This window comes from Merops nubicus, unplaced genomic scaffold (genome assembly GCF_000691845.1).
Source record: "Merops nubicus isolate BGI_N331 unplaced genomic scaffold, ASM69184v1 scaffold2900, whole genome shotgun sequence".
Classification (NCBI taxonomy): Eukaryota; Metazoa; Chordata; class Aves; order Coraciiformes; family Meropidae; genus Merops; species Merops nubicus.
The window spans coordinates 143,960-167,129 of NW_008580716.1; the positions used below are offsets into that span (position 1 = coordinate 143,960).

General features: G+C 47.9%; 1 protein-coding gene across 1 annotated transcript in view; it reads right to left on the bottom strand.

The window, feature by feature from the left end:
- Positions 1-643: 643 nt before the first annotated feature.
- Positions 644-23,170, bottom strand: part of PLCD1 (phospholipase C, delta 1) — a gene marked incomplete at its 5' end in the record, with an annotated part of 29,445 nt that continues 6,918 nt past the window's right edge. The window contains 11 exons of the mRNA XM_008935826.1: positions 644-735; positions 1,089-1,238; positions 4,310-4,442; positions 4,947-5,125; positions 6,335-6,451; positions 6,721-6,877; positions 8,258-8,425; positions 15,486-15,635; positions 16,681-16,825; positions 18,516-18,717; positions 19,839-20,067. Coding sequence (XP_008934074.1) covers positions 644-735; positions 1,089-1,238; positions 4,310-4,442; positions 4,947-5,125; positions 6,335-6,451; positions 6,721-6,877; positions 8,258-8,425; positions 15,486-15,635; positions 16,681-16,825; positions 18,516-18,717; positions 19,839-20,067 — 1,722 coding nt within the window. The remainder of the gene's footprint in view (positions 736-1,088; positions 1,239-4,309; positions 4,443-4,946; positions 5,126-6,334; positions 6,452-6,720; positions 6,878-8,257; positions 8,426-15,485; positions 15,636-16,680; positions 16,826-18,515; positions 18,718-19,838; positions 20,068-23,170) is intronic.

Sequence of the window (23,170 nt, forward strand, 5' to 3'; positions counted from 1 at the left end):
TGGAATGTGAAGTGCCCTGGCAGAGAGCCCAGAACCCGGGCAGAGGAGTGTTCATCTATTTTTCATTATGCTACAAAAGGAAAGTTGAGTTATATAACACGGGCCTTTGTAGTGCAGCTTGCTTTTTTTTTAGTCTGTAACAGAAAAGAGGAATTTGTGTCCCTGTCTAAGGCTTCATATGGTGAAAGATGGCTGGTGTTTGAAGTTGCAAGAAGCCACCTGGCACCTGGTCACCGATTTCAGCAGTGGGGTGGATTTTTTCTTGAGCAGATGTTGGGTGTTTTGCCCAAATGTCTGATTGAACCCAACCCAAGAGCTGTACTTTGCTAAAAAGGAGTCCCCATCCTCTGGCTAAAAGCAAAATTTTTAAAAAAATCACATGAAATAAAGTGAACTAAACCCACAGCTGGATTGGTCAAACAGGTACAGAAGGATTAACCTCAAGAGCAGCATTGGGATGTTTCCAGCACGCAGAATGGAGAAGGTTGGTGGCTGTTTCCCATCAGGGGTCCTGTGGAGCACCGTGTGGGGCTCCAGGGAAAGCCCTGGGGACATGACAGGACCCTGCCCCTGGCAGGCTCTGCAGGCTGAACTCCTTCTAGGTCCATAACGAGGTTCACTGTGCCCTGAAGGAGCTGAGCTGCTAATCACAGTCCTGGATGTTGACATACACAAAGAGGGTGGAGGAGGAGTAGGGGTCTCCGTTCTTGGTGAGAAGATGGATGTGGCGGTAGCCTGGAAACAGAACCAGATGGAACGTGGCCTTTAGTCCAGCTGGAAAAAAACATTTCCTAACATTTGCCAAGACCTTGCAAAAACATCTCCCTCTCTTGGAGTGTTTTGCTGCCAGTGCCCCACAGGACAGGTATGTCTGAGAGGCTTGGCTGTGAGCATTGGTAACGTATTGTGCCCAAAGCCACTGGGGACTTCCCCCAGAACCAGTGGTAAAAGCTGTCCAGTAAACCATTTATCATCCTGCCCACACCCCAGAGAGGAGCCCTGTTCTGACCTGAGGTGTGATGGGTCTGGAGCACTCCTGCAGCTCCCCAGAGGGCACAGTGGCTGTGAGGAGAGGGAGCAGGGCTTACCTTGCTTCAGACTGGTGAAGGGAAGGGTGTACTGCCCGATGAAGTCGTTCTTGGTCGACATGTCAAAGTCTTCCACCACAAACCGGACCAGGGCAAGTGCAGGGATCTCTATGTCAAATGTAAACTCTTCGTCCCATTTTGGGTTAAAGCCTGGGCAATACAGACAAGGACAGAGGTCAGAGCTCTCTAAAACAAGGGAGGAAGTGAGAGATGCTCTCAAAAACAAGGGAGGAAGTGAGGGATGCTCACAAGCAAGAACAGAGGTCAGAGACGCTTGCAGATAGAAGGAGAATTTGCCCAGCTGCCAACTTCATCTGACCCAGGCCAAAGGTGTCAGGAGGGGCCGAGACCATCGATCCCAGCTCTGAGACTGATTTCCTACCTGGTGTTAATAACTCCTTCAGCTCAGGCTGCTCACTGCAGACCTCAGCTCCAGAAGGCAGTGAGGAGCAGGAGGGAGCTGAACTCGCCTCTGCTCCCCAGGCTCTCACTGGATGATACATGGGTGGCTTTGGTTGCCACTGGACCAGCTGCAAACATCTACAGCTCTAAACCAGAGAGCAGCAGAGAGGAGAGCTGTGCCTTTGTGTTGTCACACCTCTCTGGGGCCTTACACCTCATGTTGTACATTGAACATGAGTGTTCAAGGTACACCCATCTGCCACCACGCTGTGCCTCGGTTTCCCTGCCTGCAGGGAAGGTCACCAAGTCTGTGGACAAAATGTTTTATGTGTCCCCATATAAAGGCAGTGTCTGAGACAGGCAGATGAGCCCTGCTTCTGTTCTGGGTGAGGCTCCTGTGCCCCAGACTCACAAGGCTAACAAAACCCAGATTGTCACATCAGACGAGGGATGAAGAGCAAGCTCAGTGCTCTCTCCAGGTCATAGTGAGTGCTCTCTGCAGTTTCAATAAACCACTCCCCAGAAACAAACAGGAGGAGAGGACATCCTGTTGGAGACCCTGCTGCCACCAGCCCAGCCTGTGCCCAGCAGAAGCCAAGGACAGCAAAATGTCAGCTGAAGCCTGTTGGTCCTGGAAGGTCTACAGACAACCCAGCAGGAGGCAAGGGATCTTTCAGAAGGTGCTGAGGTGGGCCTGTAGGCAATGCCATAGAAAAATTCCTGTGCTGGGTTGCTGCACTTTGGACCTTCACAGGATTAAATCAACTGGACTGTTCAGATAACAGACATCTGCTCCTGACTCCATCTTTGGGGAAAAAAAAAGAAACCAGTGTTGCTGATCCCAAGGGAGCAGAAATGATGCAAGCTGAAGGAAATTCACTGGCCCTAGAACAGCAGGTTTCACTGTGCTGACATCTGGGGGGGATTTTCAGCCCATGTCAGAGACACAGTGAGGTTCCTGGAGCTGCTGAGCCAGCAGGTTCCCACAGCCTCTCGAGCTCCACAGCTGCACTGCTGTGACCTGAGCCATGCCCACAGCCCCTGCTTCAGGCCCACCAGCACAGAGCCACAGAATCATTTAGATTGGAAAAGACCCTTAAGATCACTGAGTCCAACCAGAAAACATTGAAGCAGGTGAGATGCTGAAGCATGGTCACATATCTGAAACCTCAGCCTGTGAAATGCAACCCCCTCTCTGCAGCTGCCCCTTTCCAAGGCTGATGTTTTCATTGTTTGTTTAATTTTCCATCGGGCAAAACTCCTTCCAGCATCCCCCCTGCATCCCTCCAGCCAGCCATGGGGAGGGTGTGCTGAGAAGCCTTGAGGAACAGGCCTGGCAGGTCTGGAACATTCCCTACCCAGCTTTCTCTCGAGACATTAGAAACATACATTACTGTAGGTGACAGAAGTGGCTGTGAGCTTTAGGACTCAGGCCAGATTTACTCAAACAGGAAAGAGGAAAAGGGAAACACTGATAGCAGGGAGGAAAATACGCACTGGGTTTCTAGAGCTTGGCTCTTACTCCACACAGAAGAGCAGTGTGTGTGTGTGTGTGTGTGTGTGTGTACATTTGCCAGCAGGAGGGTGAGGGCTCGTTGCTCAGACTCCTACTGCCTGGTTACTCCCACAGGAGAGAGGGCTGGATTTGCCTTCCACAAACCCAGAAGGCCACAACACTCAGACTCAGGGAAATCACAGCCATGCTTGGCCCGTGAGAAATGGTCCACAGGGAGGTGAAAAGCCTGTGAGATCTCTGAGGTCAGTGTTGGGTAAGGCTTGAGCCCAGCCCCTGGGAGACAGGGGCTTATGGTTTTCACCCCTCACCTGTAACATTGCTGTGATGGGCATGAATTTAGCATCAGTGTCACTTTGGCCAAGAGGACGAGCAGAGGCAGTGTCCCTGCTTTGTGAGGAGGCTCTGGGCTACATGGACTCTTCTCCTTTTGCACAGACTATGTTACCTGTGAGAAGAGGCTGATAGAGGTCAATCTACTCAACCTGGAGAAGGCTAAGGGGGTTTTTACTGCCATCTTCCACTACCTGCTTATAGTGAAAAGAGAGCCAGGCTCTTCTTACAGGTGCACAGCAAAAGCTTGATGTATAATGGGCACAAACTTTAACAGGGGAATTTCTGATTAAAAATAAGGTATCTTATTTTATCATGAAGTCACTCAAAGACTGGATCACTTGAGATCACTCAGAGAGTCTGGAGAATCTTCATCTTTTGAGATATTCAAAACTGATGTGGTCAGTACCCTGAGTTAAATCTGAGTACAGTCCTGCTTTGGGCAGAGGCTGGAGCAGACACCTCCAAAGTCAACCTCTTGCAACCTCAAGCTTTTGTGAATTTGTGGCATTTTCAGGATAAAATCAGCCTCACAAGAAGCCATCTCTGGGAAGATCCTGGTGGGGCCCCATGTATCCCAGGTCAAGTCCAACTGCATGGAGGTAAAGGGCACTTCCAAAACTGTAGCTCTGCAACTCTGGCAGCCAGCCTCAAAACAACTCATACAGCTGATGTTGTTTTGCAGGGAACTTCCATCCCCAAACATCTTAGAGGGAGAGGAAAGAACCCCTGAGAGTAATTCTCCATAGGGACATCAATCTGTGGGGCTAGTTGGTGCCACCATGGTCTATAACCAGGCTCCTTGCACTGAAACAGGCCAACAGCCCTTCCTGTATCTGCTCAGTGTGAGCTAGCTTGGGTGCAGCTGGGCAGATGTGGTCACAGGGCAGCAGTCTTGGCAAGGAACACTCTGCTTCAGGAAACAAGAGGGTTACTGCCCCATGGGAGCACAGCATGGAAAAAAGCCCCTTACCATTGTTCTCAATGACTTTGGTCTGCTTCTTATTGTTATCCTGCTGGACCCCATGGATCTCTATTGTTACCTTAGGATCAACGATGGAGTTTTTGCTTTTGTTCACCTTGGGCAGCTGCTGACCAGAGATGATCTGTGGAGGAAACAGAGGAACAGGGTCAGGACCTCGTTAGAAGAGGGGGCACCCTGGCAGGATCTGCTGTGACAAGCTGGTGCTGGTCCTCTGGAGCCAGCGTGGTGACATCCTTCAGAGGAAGTTGTCATGAGCCCAAGCACCTTATGAACATTGCTGCAGCCCAGCCAGCTGGCTAGGGGACAGGCAACATTTCTAACTGGCCTCACAGGGATCAGATGATTGCTGGAAACAACAGTGGTGACTGCTGAGTGCATGTCTGCCTCTGTGGTTCTGTAACGACAGTGAACGTTGTCATTAACCCCTCCCACTGCTGAATATTAACCATGGGAGTAAGCCCCTGGAGGATGACAGCCCACTAGGACTGAAGAGGAGACCCCACTCGTGGGAAATGAGTAGGGTTAGGATACGTTGCCCAGGTGGAACCAGGAGAAGGTACAACGTACATGCCCCCCACCCCCCAGGGTGGATGCTACTGAGACATTGTCCAACTTCTATTCTTACTTTAAGCAGAAGCTTCTTCTTTGTCCCCCATGTTCCTTCTGTGATGGATTTGGGATTGAATTTGGTTTGTTCATCCCGGAGGAATTCTGGCTTTAAGACATACCCACAAAACCCATTGTCCTGGAAACGGCCCTGGTAGACATCCATTTCTGTGCCTGCTGTCTGGAAATTCAGGGCAACTGCAACATAAGTAAATAAATTCAGCCACTTTCAGATGAATTGATGAGAATCTTTTTATACTAATTCTTCTCACATGAAACTGCACTTCATGGACATAAACATTGGCTTTTCCATGCTTCAGGGAGCAGTGAAACTCTGTCCCTCACAGCCTGCTGCCCCTGAGGACTTCTTGCATTCAGAGATGTCAGAGGCAGAAGGAGCCATTACAGCCATCTCGTTTGTCCTCCTGCCTTCCACGGGATCAAAAAGTGTCCTGTGTTGAATTCAAGTCCCCTGAATTTAAGTCCCCTGGTTGAGCAACTGCATTTGTTAGATAAACCTACTCATTTCTGTGCTCAAGGAGTCACCTCCTGCAGTGAAGCCAGCAAATGCTTCTCGGGTAGTTTCTCTGGCTACTTAGCCATTACAAAGCCTCCACACAGCCCAGATATGCCTACGTTCTTTTGCCACCCTGAGGGGCACTGAAGAAGTTGGTCAGACTAGAGAGCTCCCCACTGTCTGAACTCCCTGTGTAGGAGTACAGAAGCTGTGACCAAACCACCTCTTTATTGTCTCTTGCCCAAAAAGAGATCAAGCCTCGCTGGTGTCCTAACATCAGGCTCTCTTATACTCTTTTTTGGTTTGCCATTATCTTTTTAAAAGCATTAATGTCAAACCTGGATGAGAGCTACAACATAATTCACTTAACAGGCTGCAGGACCATTGTTTTCATCAAATCTCTGAGACATCAATCTACCATCAAGGGCCCCACAATGCCCTGGAGTAGGTATGACATGCTGCTTTGGCCACAGAGAAGAGCTCAGGCCATGGCTTGGCCCTTATGGTTATGGCCCTGCTCTAGGACTCAAGGTGGCCAAGTTTGATTCACATCCCTGCCAGACATTTCAGCACACTTTTCAGTAAGTGACTGTAACTCCCTGCTCCCTCCTGCTTTGTTAAATGGTGATAACTGCTTCCAGTGGAATTGTAGGGATGTGAATGTTGCCATGCAGGAAAGGCTCTCCTCAAGCTTCTGAGGTCAGCCAGAAAATGGTCCATGAAAAGTCACTGAGCATTGGCTGAAGAGCTGATCTGTCCCAGTGACCACTGAGCTTCTCAAGCTGCAAATAGCTTGAGAGCACTCATCTACCTCAACTGCAGCCCCTCCACAGCCAGGGCATGGGTGACCCAGCCAAGCTGACCCTCTCCAGCATCCCAGCTGCACCCACCAATCTGGCAGCCGACGTTCCACAAGTCGATGGGGTTGTAGTTGGAAGAATCTGTCCTCCAGCCTGCAGGGTAGATCCGGCTCAGGTGCCTGACATTGTGATGAATAAAACTGGTTCCTACAGGAATAAAAGAACAAAATGGCCCTTTTAATGATGGAGGCTACATGAAGACCTCTGCCTAGTGAGTCTAGCTGAAGGTGAACTCCTTGATAACAGCCTCTGTGATGCTAAGTTATTCCCACTGCTTCTCAGCAACGTGCATGACCAAAGGGATCACAACCCACATCTTTCAGGATGCCTTTTCCTCATGCTTAACCACCACTTGTTGACCCTTTAGGAGGGACTGGGACAGAGGGTGGCCTTTTGCCAGGGCAGGACATACATACCAGACTCCTGGGCTAGTTTCAGAGCTTTGCTCTCTGTGAACGAGGACATCTCGTAGAAAGCCCGAGGGTGGCTGGGGTCCTCAAAGCCATCAAAATGGACACTCTTGCAGTAGACAACTGTGTCTGACAGCTCCTTGGCCAACTTCAAGGTGTCACTCTAAAAGCAGGAGAGCAAGAGGTTTGTGGGGAGTTTCAGCAGTCATACTCAAAAGTAATAATCATGTTTTGTCTAGGAGCTTTGGGGCTTCTCCTCTCCACCATCTTCACATCAAAAGGATGCACACTACCAACATTCAGTGGAATCCTTCTGCAGAAAGAGGGTGGAAAGGAGGCAGACTGACCTTGCTGTGCCCCTCACCCTGCAGGGAGAGTGCTAATCCCTCTTGGCAGAGCACCAGCTGCCCTCTCAAGCCCATCCTGGCCTGTCCAATGATATCACTGACTTCCCAAGTGTTACTACCAAGGACGTTTCATCTGGGCCACCCCTCCTTCTGCATTTATTTGCATGTTATTATGTGAATGTTTCAGCTTGACTATCACAACTCAAAAGTGATTTTGGCTACAAACAGTAGCAACCAACCCAGTCGGACTGTATTGGTGAGCTAAGGGAGGATTTCACACAACAGATGCTTTGCTGTGCCACCACCCTTGTTGTATGATGTTCTCCAGATGGATTCTCTCTTTGTTGGTGGGATATCCTTTCTGCTGCTTTCTGCAGCTTTGCCATCTGTGGGACTGATTGTATTTATATCACCAGTGAACCTGGTCCATAAGGGATATGACCTGCAGTCTGGAAAAATGGATGTCCCCACATAAAGGAGAAAAACATTGGTGTAAAGACCAGCCTTTCCTCACAGAAATAGTCAGCTCAATTGCTTTGGTATCCAGCCACCCCTTCCCCATAGAGCCATAATTCTTGCCTCCCTCTTGTGGGTCAGAAAATCATGACCAGTGAGAGTGCAGGTATGTACCAAAATGTCACTAGAGAAGCACCAGTCTCTGGAAATAAACAAAGTCATGATGGTCCCATGACAAATAGATGTCTGGAAATCAGACAGAGATGGATTGAACATGTGCCCTCCCATTGCTTCCATAAATGCTACATGATCTGTCCCAGCTGCAGGGTCTTCCAGCCTCACTTGAAGGAAAGAAGCCCCCGTTCATTCTTGGCTGGCTCTGCAAGGTCTCTGTCTGTGCTTGGAAAAGAGATCACTAAGCTGAGTGAGGACCAGGATCCTTAGCTCCAGCAATTCCAACACTTCACTCTTATATATCACCAGAAAAGTAGCTGAAAGCTGTCTTAGCTGGGAACATATTAAAAGTATATTTCATTTGCTTTTTTGTCTTTTTTTTTAGGCATGATACAAAACCCACCTAGAAAGAGGTTTCCCAGCAAGAGTTATGGGCTAGGCTAACAAGACAGGATTTCCTGATGTAGGAGTTCAGAGCCTTCTGCAGCAGGCAAAGGTCTTGTTTATAGCTTTTCTGCTGCTCCAGGTCTGCCCCTTTTTGGGAGTCAGTTACTTCTTTCCCTTACCTTCCCCTTCTGCTCTATCTTGGTCTTGACGGATTCATCTTCCATTTCAGCTGCCTCATCTTCATCAGAGACATCCTCAGCCTCCAAGTTGTTGTTCCCATTTGTTTCAGTGGGGTCCTCCTGCCTGCTCAGCTTCTTGCCCTTCACAAGGATCTTCCCTTTCAATTGCTGCACAGGGAAAAGTGGAAAAAAAAGCTGGTGATTAGAAAGAGTTCTGGCCCACCCTGAAGGAGCAAGGATGTAACAGCTCCTCAGCTGCAAGTAGGGCCAGGGCCATTCAGAGTTGCATAAATCACTGGTTATTATCCATGGATATAGTGAAAAATAAGTCTGGTTTTCCACTGAGGCTTTGGCCAGCCTCTGAGAGCACAAACCACAAGTTTGAAAACCCAGATAATCCACCTATTCTCCTTTGATGCAGAACTGATCATCCCCTCAGCTAGATGACTTAAACTCTTGTGCAGTTAGAGGCAATAAAAATATACAGGTTTTTCCCAAATCTGAACATGGCCCAGCAAGCAAGGCCAAGCCTGGAGGTCAGGGCTCATGGAGGCACTCACAGCATTGTTTCTGTCCCTCTGGGTGTCCCTGTTATCTCCTCTACCCTGGTCTCTGCAGCGCATGGTTACAAACACATGCACAAGTTGTGACATGGTGTGAGATCCATGCAGGGATCTTCCAGGGAAGCCCTCTGCTCCATCTTAATGGGGAGAGAGGTCCACTAAGTTCTGGACAGGTACCTCAGGCATGGCAAACCTGGGATTTTAATATGTAAAGGATCTTGCAGGTGAAACCTTAGGGTGCTGACAGCCTAAGGAAGAGCTCCCAAACCTTTCCCAAAGATACCTCTTCTTCTGAAAAGAGCTTCTGGTGACTGCTACCATGGTACAACATTAACCATAACCAGCAGCACGTGCCAACCTAACACAGCTGGCTGCTGAGCTAAGCCAAGGAGCACATTCCTTGTGCTGAATCAAGTCTCTCCAGCCTCATTCAAAGCCCCCACAAAGCCCTCAGATGAAGGAACACACCAGCAGTGCACGGTTGCTCACAGACCACCACACCACTGATGTATCTCTTGTGCAAGACCTGAGCACAGGAGAAAGGCTGATGCCTGCAGAGGGCTGACTTTGAACCCAAAGAAGGCAGCAGTGATGCTGGCAGCAGGGAGAAGTACTGGGAAGGGTGACTGCCAGCTTGCAGTCTCTAAGTGAGCAAGCTATGCCTCACAACCAGGAGCACCTCTAGACCCTGCAGCTTCCAGTGAAGCCAGTGGGAGATCTGCTGCCATCTGGATGCATCCAGTGCTCCTGGCTTTGGAGGGTGTTAGTTATTCCAGAGAAATGCAATCTCAGAGTCAGCCAATACAACCCCTCAGTCCTGAGCAGCACCCTCCTCCTTTCTCAGCAACACTGTATTTACCCTTTCCACAGCAGCAGGAGCAACAAACCCCACCATTCCCAAATGACAGGGCTGTGGAAAACCAGAGATCTTCCATGAAGTGGCACAGGCATTTTCAAGGAACACAATGCCCCCTTCATGGGTGCAAGTAAATTGCATCATACCTTTGCAGAGACCAGCCCAGCTCCTCATCCAGCTAAGCTGTGGATGAAGCTTGGTTTGAGCTGAAATTTGACTCTGGCACTCAAGGCAGCAGCCAAGACCATTTTTCTTCAGCTACCACAAGTGATCTCTTTACATTGGGGCACTTTCCCTGTCACTCAAAAGCTACACAAAGGCAGCTGGAAGAAATGGATCAGTTACTGGGAATAAAAGGCCCAAAGGAGCAGTCAGCATAGCAGTATCCTCCTCCCCTTCCCCAGCCCCTCAGCACTCTTCCAGGCAGAGCTGTGACCTGCTCCTTCACATCCATGGCTGGGAGATGAGTTGGCTCATCTTCAGAGTCTCACTTTCAGTCTACTGCTCTCATGGCCCTTCTCACCCTCCTGCCTCAACATCCAGCTCTTCACTGTTCTTCCACAACACTCCTTGGCAGGAGGTGAAATCCAGTTCCACGTGAGCTTTTAGGCTTTAGTCAACCCCTTGAATGGACAAGGCTGGAGGGATTGCACTAGGGACAGTGAGAAGGGGCTCAGGGAAGTTCTTCTTGTCCTCCGCAGGCTGCAGATAGTATCCTGCTATATATTATCTGCCTCTGCTTTCCAATGTCCCATAAGGAATGTTACCACCTCATCTCACAGCTCAATAGTAGAGAACTAAGGATGAGGTACTTGGGGTAGACTGCTTGAATTTCCAATACCAGTAGGGCCACTAGCCCTTTTTAAGCTTCTCCAGTTGAGGACAGACTGTCCAGGAAGTGGGAAGTTTAATTCTGGCCCAGACCCATCCTACAGGGCTGAATAACATCACCAGTGAAGGCACAGCAACACAGCCCCCATTGTGTCTCCTCACCACACTCCACACCAGGGCTACCAGCAGTGGGTCCTCGGTGCTGCTGTTATCCTATCTAGACTGAGATTGCTCTGGGAAACCTTGGAAATTCTCTGGATGCTCCCCATGGGCACAGGGACACTGGTCAGCCAGGGCTGTGTTGTACAAGACTCTCCATAGGGCAATTACAGTCGTTCCCTTTGGCCTCAAAACCCAAAAGGCTGGCTCCCTTCTGGAGCCCTGCTGCATTGCAGAGGTTTAGCATTCCACTGTGCCTACACTGCAGAGCACTCCCTGTGCCACCCAACTCCAGAGGAGGTGCCTCAGCTTATTGGTGAGATTCACCCCCAAACCAAAGCATTTTCATCTCCATTTCCTGCAGAAGTTGCTACCCTATAGTAGCATTGCATTGAATCCACCCTGGAGAAGCTGCCAGCCACAAACATTGTCTTCCTTCCTTTAATATGGGTGCATGGAACTCAAGTCCTAAATTTGAGTGTTTACCTTCTTCTGCGAGTCTTTAAATGAGCTGATAAACACAGACACAAACACACAGACTTGTTCCATCTCTCTTGATTTCCCCTTCATGTGGTACTCAGTATTTCTAGCCTGAGGTGAAAGACACTCAGCTCATCAGTTCAGCTCTGTTGAGCAGATCCCTTGTCTTAGGGAGAAGCCTTAGCAGAAATACACAATAAATATTCTCCAAGTAGACTGCAAGGCTATTCCAACTGCCTGTGGGAAGCCCAAGGTTGAATACAACCTAAGGAAAGGCTACAAGGACACTGGACTCTACTGAGAACCAGTACTCCACCACAGTGGAGTGGCTGCTGGAGTAGATGCAACTCTATTGTGTTGCCTTAGTTCTCCACAAGTGGATCCTGCCCTCCTGCTTTTCTACTGCACTCTGCAAATGAAACACTTCTGATTCATGGCTTTGCTTCCTTTGGGAGTTGGTGAACTGGGACATGGCAACCACCTCAAACAAAAGCAGTGCTGACCTTATCAGAAGGAGCAAGGCTGTAAAGAGCAGGAGACATTAAAAGATGTGCATACACATGCTTATTCTACTTGAAAGTTTCCTGTCCCTGCTGGTAACCTGAAAGCCATGGCAAGGCCTGATTTCTCATTTTCACCTCAGTGGAAGAGGAAGATTTTGTAACGTGATCCACCTCATCAAATTTTCTGTGCCTTCAACACATCCCTTAGAGTCAACAGAGAGAAGTAAACACTTCCAGGGTGTGATTCTTCTTTAGACAAACACTTCTAAGGAGGTGGACCAAACCTCCAACTCCCCTGATTGTATTACCTGTTTCTCAAAAGGAGCCCTAAGTGAAGTGCCCACGTACATGGACACACAGGGCCTGAGCACTGCACTCTCAGGATGAAGTTATCCATCTTCCCAAATTTCTGAGAAGCTGTGAGGAAGAACACGCTCCCATTCACAAGGAGATGTGCAGGTCAGATGCACTCAGAGATATCACATCTCCATCTGAGTGTCTTTCAGCCTCGTTGTAAACCGAAGTGTTGGAGGGTTTAGCAGAGAGTAGGAACAGAGGATTGAGAGAGTCTCCAGAAAAGTAAACACATTATCAAAGGAGATTTTGAACTATTTGAGGGAAACTCAACTCAGGAACTTCAGTCAAGAAGATGCACTGCAGAAAAGATTGACACAAGGTGGGTTAACACTGGAGAAACACATAGATGTGCAGCTAGGCAGAAGGTCAGAAGGACCTGAAGCCACTTTCACTCCAAGTGTATGGTGTAAAAGTAATTCTCCTGGGCAGACAGTTCCTGAGGTTCACTGCTGACTTGAGGGACGTGTGACTGAACCTGGTCTGGCCTTAGCTGAGCCCAATCTAGAGGTGTTCACTGCCTTGACCAGGGCAGAGCAGGTCAGCCACCCTGCTGCTCACTCCAGTTGTGCTGGGCCCTCACAGCCCACCAGTGCCACTCTGGAAGAGGCTCAAAGTGGTGCTGAAAGGGGGCACTGGACACAGCGATGGATGTGACCGATGGGGCAGCGGGTGGGACACTGGAGGTGTGGGATGGCAGAGTCCCCTGACAATGCACTTGGCCTCCCAGCTAGGGGGGTTCATGTTGCTGAGGGTCACCCACCAAGACAGGTCTGTTAAGCCCAAAGACATCGTTGTTGTAAACTAGGAAGCTCAGGAGCAAAGAGCTGGAGGGGTTTCAGATAGTCCTGATGCACTGAATAGTTGCAAGCACCACTGGCAGCTGTTTTAGCCTCATTCCAGGGCTGGGGTTTTGCAGCATTTCTATCTGGGATGCTGGGAGAAGGGGAAGGGGCCCTGGCAGACCCCTGTGCAGAACAGGGATGGGGCAGAAGGACCTGCAACAAGCCACCAGCAGCAGAGACTGGCTCAGCTCTTCCCCACAACCCTGGTACCGCCTGGAGCTTTCATGTGGCTTTTGGCCTTTCATCCTATAGGCCTTTAATTTACTATTCAGACCTAAAGATAGCAGCTTGAGGGAGATATTTAGATGCTCTGTATAGTCCAGCACTGTTCCTGAATGGAGCCTGATAAATCAGCTGCTTGCCCCGGGCTGGGGTATGAATCGTTAACACTAATCCAAACAGTGTCGATCTTCCGTTAACTCCTGACACTGCCCTGCTGACACAACCTGCAGCAATGCTTTGCCTGGTCTCATTCACAGCCCCTCAGCCCTCTTCCCAGTGACAGATCCCACCCTTTTTCTAATATTAAAAACACTACATTGTTCTGGGATTCCTTGTGTCAGCTTCACAAAGAAGTGGAAAATCCAAGAGGCTTCTGGTTTGGTTTTATTTTTCCTTAACGTTTCAGCCTCAGTGTGTTTTCCACCAAAAACAATCAGCAGTTCAGCCCTTTGCACTCTCCTTGTTCACACAGCAGGGCTGAAGAGGAAAAGCACCAGAGGGAAAAGGATAGGCTTTGCTACACTGGCAATTTTTTCTCTCTTTAAAATAAATGGATCAGTCCTTCCAACAGACCGTATCAGCCCCAATCCAGTCACTAAGGTAGATCTAGGCCATTTTATTCCAATTGGGGCCACGTGTCCATCTGGGCAGTCAGAGCAGGAGGTTAAATGAGCACAGGAATGGGAAAAAAAAACGTTTTGGGGAGGCTGGGGTCATTCCCTTACACCCACATCACACATTTCCTTCCCTGGTGTTTCTCCTTCCTTGCTTCGTATCGTCCCCCTGGTCCCAGTGCAGTGTTTTGAAAAGCCATCAGCAGCTTTCCTGATCCTTTACTGAGGATAAATAGCAAGCCAAGAGCTGACACTGAAACTTTGATTTTTCCAGCTGGGTCACAGCCTGCAGAGACCCGTCTCCATGCTGGGTGTATCCTCACCCTGGGAGAGTCTCTTCTTAAATGGAGACACCTTGTCTCTGCCAGTGCAAAGGTCCTGCTGAAGCAGCAGCATTAAAAGTTATGATTCATCCTAATTTATTGCACTGGTGCCTAGGGACCAGCCCAGATCAGCTTCCCTCTGTGCTAGGTGCTGTATCCAGCGAGGCATGACACTCCCAAACACCAGGGGAAAGGCAGAAAGGGAAAAGAGAAAAAGGGAGAGGGAGAACAAATATAGAAGATATTTTGGGTGGATTGTTTTCCTCTCCTTTCTCCCCTGCTGACTGCCAGCTTTATCCCACCCACAAACTCCTTCCAGCTGTGGCTACGCTCATCCAATTTTTGGCAAATGATTTCTTGAGCAAAGAAATGCAATTTAAAGGGAACTGCAGCTATCCACACAGAGGTCTGTTTATGCAATGTGCCTAAGAGAAAACAAAGAAAGAAAACACAAACCCAAGGGGTGGAAGCAGACGAATGCTTCATTTCAGCTTCTGTTTTAGAAACAATTACCTTGTTCTTATCAACATTCCTTTTCCATTTTTTTCTGACGTTCAGCTAGTGGTTTCATAGTGGTGGTCTGCTGTTAAGGGCTGTGCATCTCCTTCCCTCTGCAGGGTCCAAGCTCAGCTCCCAGCTTCATGGCTGCCCTGACTCGTGGGAATCAAAGGGGCATCTCTATGCATCCTCCTGCCTCCCCTTGTCCTCCGTGGACACCTCCATCCCCACCACCCCAGGCCATTCTCAGTGGGAGGACACTTGGTGCTTGATACAGTTCTAGTCTACCTGTGCCATTTTCTACCTTGAGTTTTGAGGGGTAAGCAATCTCAGTTGTCCTTCCAGCCCTCATCAGCACTCTGGACCTCCACAGTAGAGCACCCAAAGCATTAAAGGAGGAGGGGAGAATATGCTACATCTTTAGAATGGAGCAAACATCTCGCCTACCATGAAATCAGGCAGTGTCCAGTCTTGCTGGATTAAAAACAGAGAGACACCTAACAGTCACTCCTTGTGGTGCTCATCTCCCCTGCACGTGCAGCAGGCTAACACTGCTTTGGAGAACCAGCCTGAAGAAGGTCATGCTCAGCTTTGGAGTGTGGGGAATGGACACAAGACAGACTCTCAGAATTCAGGTCCTCTAGGACAAGCCAGAAAAGCAACCTCCTCATGGGATGACAGACATTCCCTGGCCTCAGTCAATGGACTAGGACTGTCCTCAGTCCTGCAAGGATGTCTCCTCTGAGGAGTTAGAGAACAAACAAGGAGCAACAGGGCCTTTTGGGCTTGATGTGCACAGGCTGCTTCCAGATACTCTCATTTCTTATTCCACTGCTGCCAACAGACAACATCTGTTCCTCAGCAACTGCTGTTCCCACCAGTCCTCAGACACACTGTCCACTACTGGGCACCCAGCAAGAAGACAGACCTCTCTCTTGTCCCACCTTCAGAAGACAAAGTACTGGCGTGGCCGTGCTTACCTCTGGGGAGGGGAACTGGGATTTGTTGCCATCCACAGGGGCAACCAGCAGCATGTCTTGCAGGATCGTCGTCATGTGCTGGGCCATGACCTTCTGCTGGTCAACGCTGCAGTGGTTCTCCAGGGAGATGATGACAGGGTACTGTGAGGTCTGGAACAAGACAGCAACAGCTCCTCAGTGAACTCTACAATTTCACCAGTCTATAGCAGTTGATATAAACCCCTGTGCTGCTTCTCTGGAAACGAGTGTGTCAACAGCAGGGTCTAGTACTCTGCTAAAATGAGCATTTGTAAAAATGGACAAATTTAACTGTGCAGCAGCTACTCAGAGCTCTGCTGATGCCTTCCAGAGATGATGACTCAACAGACAGGGCACCAGGCTGGGTCAGGATGCCTCCCACAGACTTGCTGGGACCCCCTGATGAGGCTCCCTGCACCCCCAGTCTCCACTGGCACTGTGGATCAGAGCAGAGGAAGGATGGGGAAGGGAGCTCTGAAATCACTTCGTTTGCTCAAAGCCTTTGGTGACATGAATCCTCCCTAAATTTGTGCACAGCTCTGGTCTGGTTCCCTGTGGCCCTTCCAGTCATTTTGTGTGCTGAAGGCATTGTCATTGTCACTGCTTTCTAGCCCCAAAGGAAACCTGACACTAGCTCTCAAGTGCTCTGACAGAAAAGAGCAGAAAGCCCCCCCCGAGTCTGGACAGACCCAAAGTTTTTTAAGGGCTGCTGGTCCAGCAGTGCCATAGGAACCTCCAGATCTGCTCATTCCTTTCAAAGCAGAATAGAAGCAGTCCTTTGCATCAGTGCCTCCAAAACATATGCACATGGGTTCCTCTAAACTAGGAACGGACCCTGAGAGATCAAAGCCACACAAATCATGGGCTGGTCTGCCTTTCACACCAGGCATGCTCAAGATACTGGGCATTATTTTCATTGCAGCAGGGTCCAGGATGCAGCTAAGCTGGGATAGATTCAAACCCATTCTCAGATACTGCTCTGCCTGTTCAGCAGCTCCCAGGAAGGGATCTCTGCAGGAAGCTGAACATCAATGCCCAGAGAGAAGGACGCATCTTGTACCCCTAAGAAATGCTACAGTGAAGTTTTCATTGTTTACACTCTCTGCTGAGAGGCCAGAGACCTAGTTAGTCTTGGATTGTGCAGCATGAGAAATCTTAGAGGGCCCCTCATCCTTACTTTGAAAGCATAGTTCTTGATGGCCTTAATGACATCACTGAAGAGGATCTTGGAGGTGAGAGTGTAGCCGTGATAAATGACAGGCTCTGAGTTAGGGCCATCCCAGCAATCCAGTTCCACACAGCGGCAGCCTTTGGTGAGGGCTCTGGAAACAAAGAAGGGACCTGGTTGGTTTCTAAACCTTCTGCTCCATCTCTAAAGGAGGGTGCATCAGGCATGGTGTTGCCTGGGAAGGATGATGGGAAGTTTAAGGAGTAAAGGAGAAAAGAGGAGCTTGGAAAAATAGGAAAGCATATGGAGAAAGGATGGGATCAGTAGACCTCAGAGTCAGCAAAGAGAGCTCAGGGTTGAGCAAGGAAAGCACAGTGGGATCTGAGAAAGCAGGCAGGGAAAGTCCAAGGTAAGAATTGTCCAAAGAAGAAGACTTAGTGAATGCCAGATAAGAAAGGACACTCAGGATGTGCCCCAAGTCTTCTCCCAAAGATGATAAAGAGGAGAGAAAACCAAGAGCATCTGTGCTGGAAGAGAGTCGGACACAGAAGCCAGGTCACAAACCCTGGGTGATGTGACTTCTTCATCTAGGTCTGACAAAACATGAGAGATGAATCCTCAGAGCTCTCAGGCAGGGAGCTGTGGGAAGTCTCCCTTAGCTGGGGAGACTGGTGAGGGCCAGACTCCCAAACTGAGCCCACAGACTGAATTCCCACTTCAAACTCCCACCTCTACAGATTCATACTTTCATTTTAATTTACTTTCAAATGTAGGTTCCCCCTGTACAGACTTATCTGTCTAGGAGGTGATCTTGTCTCTTTTACAGTAAATGTGTTTCAGACAACACAACTCCTTTAACACATTGCAATAGAAACCTAGAATGGGTTGGCTTTGAAGGGACCTTAAAGTTCATCTAGCACCAACCCCCCTGCCATGGGCAGGGACACCTCCCACTAGAGCAGGTTGCTCAAAGCCCCCTCCAGCCTGGCCTTGAACACTTCCAGGGATGGGGCACCCACAACATGAGATGGTTCTGCAAGTTTGTAAAGGCCACTTCAAACATCTGGCCATGAGACAACAGACAGCAGCTGTTAGAGGCAGAAGTAGGCAACACCTCATGTTCTGTCCAGGGATGCTGTGAGAGCATCTGAGCTGCTAAAGAGGGACCAGGTGTAAGTTTTCTGTTCACCCACACCCTGCTTCATTAGCTCCCATCCCACTTCTTTTTTTGGAAAAGAACCTCCTAGGTGGAAACCTCCACCTAGGTCTCTCCAAAATAAACCCTGACATGGTTCTAGGGATAGTCAAAACAGGGGCATCTCCCAAAAGGCAGCAAGGATCACAAACATCATGACAGTATGCATCATTTTGGCACCTTCCAGCCCCTACACAGTCCTGCAGCCTAGCCTAGAAATCTTTGCAACTTGTAAGCTCCTTGTGTACATGATCTCATGCCACATTCTGGGGAATGCAAGATAGCCCCTCAGAGTCATGCTTTGAAAGCACCATGCTAGAGGGCTGCAATCCAGCCTCCACACCACTGCAGGCACTTTAAACCTAATCCCAAATGAAGTAATTGCACATCTTGCAGTCAGGTGGACACCACATGGGGCCCAGCAGAGACTCAGGGCAAAATGCTGTGAAAAGGGTGTATGGCCAACCTGGTTTAGAAAGAGTTCAGCCTGATGTGACCATGGGCCAGTCCACATGACCTAGTCTCAGGGGGGAAGATTGCTTCTTGGTCCTCTTGCATCTATAAATGAACCCCATGTCTTCTGTAAGAAAGAGGTTAACCTCTCACACACCCAGAGACACACACACACATAAATACACACACATGTTACCTGATATAGGCTTCTGTGCTGCTTGGACCTGTGAGCTGGTCTTCCATAAGATAGGTATTATGTGAGGATGACACCAAGTAGTGACTGAGAGGTTGAGTCATGTCCTGGTAAACTTTACGGTGGGCGGAGTTGAATATATTCCCATCATCAGACAGCAGGTACATCAGGAAACCATCCTTGGTCATGGCATTACCCCTCTTGGCTGCCAGATAAAGAGACAGAAACCCCACACTGAAAGTCTGGCACCACCAGGTTGTGCCATCACCTTCACCATGATGCCTGCTGCTCTTCCAGAGGATTTCAAAGGAAAAACATGCTCCCTAGGCATTCAGCTAATAGGAAAGATACTGGTGCTGTTCAGAGGGTGAGGACAGCTTCACCTGCCAGAAAATGCTTTTAAAATCCCTTCACCAGTATGGCTTTCTGTGACAATTACTGTCCTTGAACACCTTAAAAGTGTCAGAGACAGCACTTATCTCACCTGTCCCTAGAGACCTACAGTCTAAAGATCTCCATTTGAGCACTTCAAGCTTCCTCCATGCCAACACAGAGAAGCTGTCAGATGTCTAAACAGTCAGATAAATCCTGTGTAGATTATCCAATGATTTACAAAGAGTAAACAGAAAATAATGCAGCTCTGGGGAGAAATTTGGGTCTTTTCATCCTCAGGGACTGAGCTAGATCTCAGTCTAATCCCCAAGTCTGACATCTACAAAGCATTGTTCCTCTCCTGAAGGTGTGCCAGGATAGTGCTAACACAGCTTATGATCCTGTGTTTGTTTCTTGAACGTGTCCTGCAAGGTGCCCCAGACTGGTGACTGCCCTAATTTCTGAGCAGAAAGGCAGTTCTGTGGTTGCTCTCCTGAACAGCTGTCACCTTCTTGGCCCTCTACTCAGAGACCTCACCACCCAGTGGCTTCTCAGGTGTCCACATTCAAAAACACTTCCCCCCATTTCTTCTTCTTGAGAAGAGAAATATTGCTACATTTTCAACCTTTCAAAGCCACATGACATTTCAACAAGCCATCAGAGCCCCATTTAATAAGCACTTAGGAATTTCCTCACCTTCTAACCAACTCTGTATCAATCCCTCTCCAGCTGCTTGTACCCAAGCCAAAATTGAAGAGTAATATTTCCCATGCTCTCCTGTGCCCTCTTCTCCTAAAGATGCCAATTTTCCCCTAGAAAACTGGTGTTTTAGAAGCAGCTGTGAGGAGAAAATGACACACATGGCTGCAGACTAAAGGAACAGTAAAACAATTCATAGTTCATTCATCAAGAAAGCAAGATTTTGAACCAAACCATCCAGGGTTTCCAACCTACCTCTTTCATTGGGCTCATATCTCTGAATTAAGGCAGGAGCAGCAACAACAGCATCTTCTTCTTGCTGCGTCTCATAGAGGAACCTCACCAGGTTCTGGCAGGACATGAACCCTTCTGGGTCTGAGTACTTTTGGAAGATCTTGTCTATTTCTTTCCTTTCTGTCAGTATCTTGTAAAATTCCTCTATCTCATCATCCTCCAGAGCCTCTGTCTTGGACTTATCACAGTGCTGTAAACGTAGAGGGGAGAAGGAGTGAAAACCTTCTTTCCTTCTGGCATACGCCAGCCGTAACCTGCACCAGGGCTACACAACGCAGAACACAAAATAAGTGGAGACAGTTACTGGCCAGCAAAGGAGAAGCCCTTGGTCAATGAGAATGCCTCTCATTGACAAGGCCAACAGTCTTATAACAGTTACAGTTCTTATTATTTACTCATATTATCAGTGTGCTGAAAAAACATGGCCTGGAGCTCCACTGCACCCTGCTGAAAGACAGCTCAAGAGAGGCTAAGCACAAATTAAGGCTTAAGAGAAACCTAACTTTTGATCTCAAGAGGTGGGGGAATATAGGGAAACAATGAGCTTAATACATCTTAAACTATAGATAGAAACCATGGCCTAAAATACAGTTAGTAAAGTGAAACAGGCCTTCCTCTTCATCTTAATGGCTTTTAGCTGGGGCCTCAAGAGACTGCCAAGGTTCATAGTAGGGCTGGTGGCAAAGATGGCATCAAAACTGACTTTAAAAGAACTCCTGCTAAACGTGCATGTTTGGGTATGAAAAAATCCCTCTTTCCAGGAACTCTTCCATTCTCATTCAAAAACTACTAAGTTACAAAATCTCCACAAAATTTCAAATCAGATATCGTCTCCTCAAGGAGCTGTAATTCAAATTCTTCATGCCCTCATGTTCCTCTGTGGTTTGAACTTCTCCACTAGCTAACAGCTCTGACAGAGCACCACAGTCAAGGACTGATTGTGACAGATTAGGAATTTAAGATACTCCAGACAGTGTCTCCATGAAGGACAAGAGCTTTTCCCACAACAAATATTTCCAGCTTATTTAAAATATTCCAGGGTTCAATTTTTCATTAGAAATTTTCATCACAATTTTTTTTCTGTGGTAAATCCTGATATGAATTTTCTTGTTTGTTCCTACCAGGATCCTTCATGGGGAGGTGAATAACTCTTTTTCTGTCATCTCTAGGATGTAAACCTCTGCATTAAAGATGGGCTGAGCCAAGCAAGCTGCAATGGAAAGGAAGAGCCTGCCCCAGAGGAATCACTTATGGCAGGGAGCTTTACACTGCTTCCAAGTGGTTTTCCCTGCAAATTTCAGCAGTTAGCCCACTTCTAGTTAATGCCTTGTTATTATGATGATCCTCTCTCTCTGAATATCTAAAGCAAGCAAACAGACCCTTCACAGTGTGTCCTCATCTCATAGAGCCCAAATGCCATTTTGGGGGAAATGCCAAAACCCCTGAAGGACATGGCTTCCCCTACTTAGCCTTTGGCCTTGAATTTCTCATTTTCAGGCCTGAACTTGGAATGGAAAGTGTGCTCCAGGGCACTCCGAGGAGGCTGTGGTGCCTTTCATCCCACCCTCACCATGGACAAGTTGCTGTCAGTTACCACAACTTGGCTGGCAGATGGTGACTTGTCAAAGCAGAGGAACTGAATTGCCTTTGGTCTCTGATCTGTTATGACAGACAGAGCTGTTGTCCTGGGGTTTATGATGAAAATGCACGTCTCAGTTTAACCAGTCATACTAATCTCAGCCTAGCTCTGCTGATGATCTCAGTGATAGCCATGGTGGCTTTGGCAGTGCCCCAAGAAAGATGATGAGGGACTTTCTTCCCTCACAAATACTCTGCTGGAGTCCGTCATTAGCAGTTTATGGTGCACATGGAGAGCCAGACAAGATGCTCATGATGCACAGCATTTCACAAACAGAACCAAAAGTAAAAGGTTCCACTTGTCCTGACTTCAGAATCTGCTGGGTAAAAGCTACAGGCTCATCTCAGGGATGGGACAACCTGTGAAGTGCTCAGTACTACAGACAGCTTCAAAAGAGCTCTGACAAATTCAGTCTTTTCCTTGCTGCCTTCCACATCTGTAGGATCCTGTGCTGTGGCTTTAGCAGGTCTCACAAGCTAAGCTGAGCATCATCTTAGCAACTGAAAAAGGAATATAAAGAGGGAAACAACTGGTGGAGACTGCAGGGATGTTGTGAATGACAGACATTCTTTTCTTTAAGACACAACAGGAAAAAGTATATTACTTCTAGAAAGCTGGCATTATAAGTAATGTGCCATGGGAATTTTGTTTATTAGGGCCATTAAAGGTTGTGGAAACAGGACAAGAGCACTGGCATAACAGTCATATTCCAGGACAAATCAGGTGTATGGTATGAAAATAAGCTCCTTCTGCTTGGGCTACAGGAACTCCAAATTGGAGAGAGAATCTCAATCCAAAATACTCTGTTTCATTTCACTTGTATGGATCATGAACCATGATTCCTGAATAAAACTTGGCCTGCCAGAAAATATCTGAATCTTCCTTATGCACCAGAATTAATACTGAGGTTGAAATTAGGTGAGACATTAGAGGAGTTTTGCAGTTTTGGGTTGTATTGGGTATGTCTGGTGTTTCTAAAACCTAGGTGTGAACACAGAGTTACGTGAGGAAAAGCAAGAATAATGTGAGGACATGCCCTGTAGCTCTCTCTTGAATCCTTGATCACCCTTCCTTCCTGTGATTAAATGAAGAAAAACTCACTAAGACAGAAGAGATCACCTTTTTAATAGGCTGTAATGTCTCTCAGTCCATCTAAGTTTAGGCAGTGTGTAAACTGAAAATGTCATTGCTTTAGGAGCAAGACAGACTCTTCCTGGAGGCAATTTAGCCCACAAGAGAGATGAATTAATCTCCAAAGATCCTCTTTCCAGGGGCTACACAGGAAACTTATAACAATTACATGCCTAATGAGGGTACTTCAACTAGCTGCCTGCATTTAGATGGGATGAATCAAGGTTTAGTAATTACTTGTGAGTCCTTAAGCAAAAAGAGAATTGAACTTCAAGTTTCCACTCCTAGAGCTTCTTGTAGCTATTGCATTAGCAAAAGAGGTTCATTGAAAGAAGAGACTGCTGCTGGGAAAAAAAAAAAAGGGGGTCTTTGCAGATGTTTGATGATGTAGATGAACCACCCACATGTTTACTGCTGATCAGAAAAACCATTTCTGAAACTGTCTACCCATCAATTCAAATCTTGCTTCAGACAGGGTAGAATTTTAGAAATTATCCAGATGTTTTATCTCACCTCAGCAGGA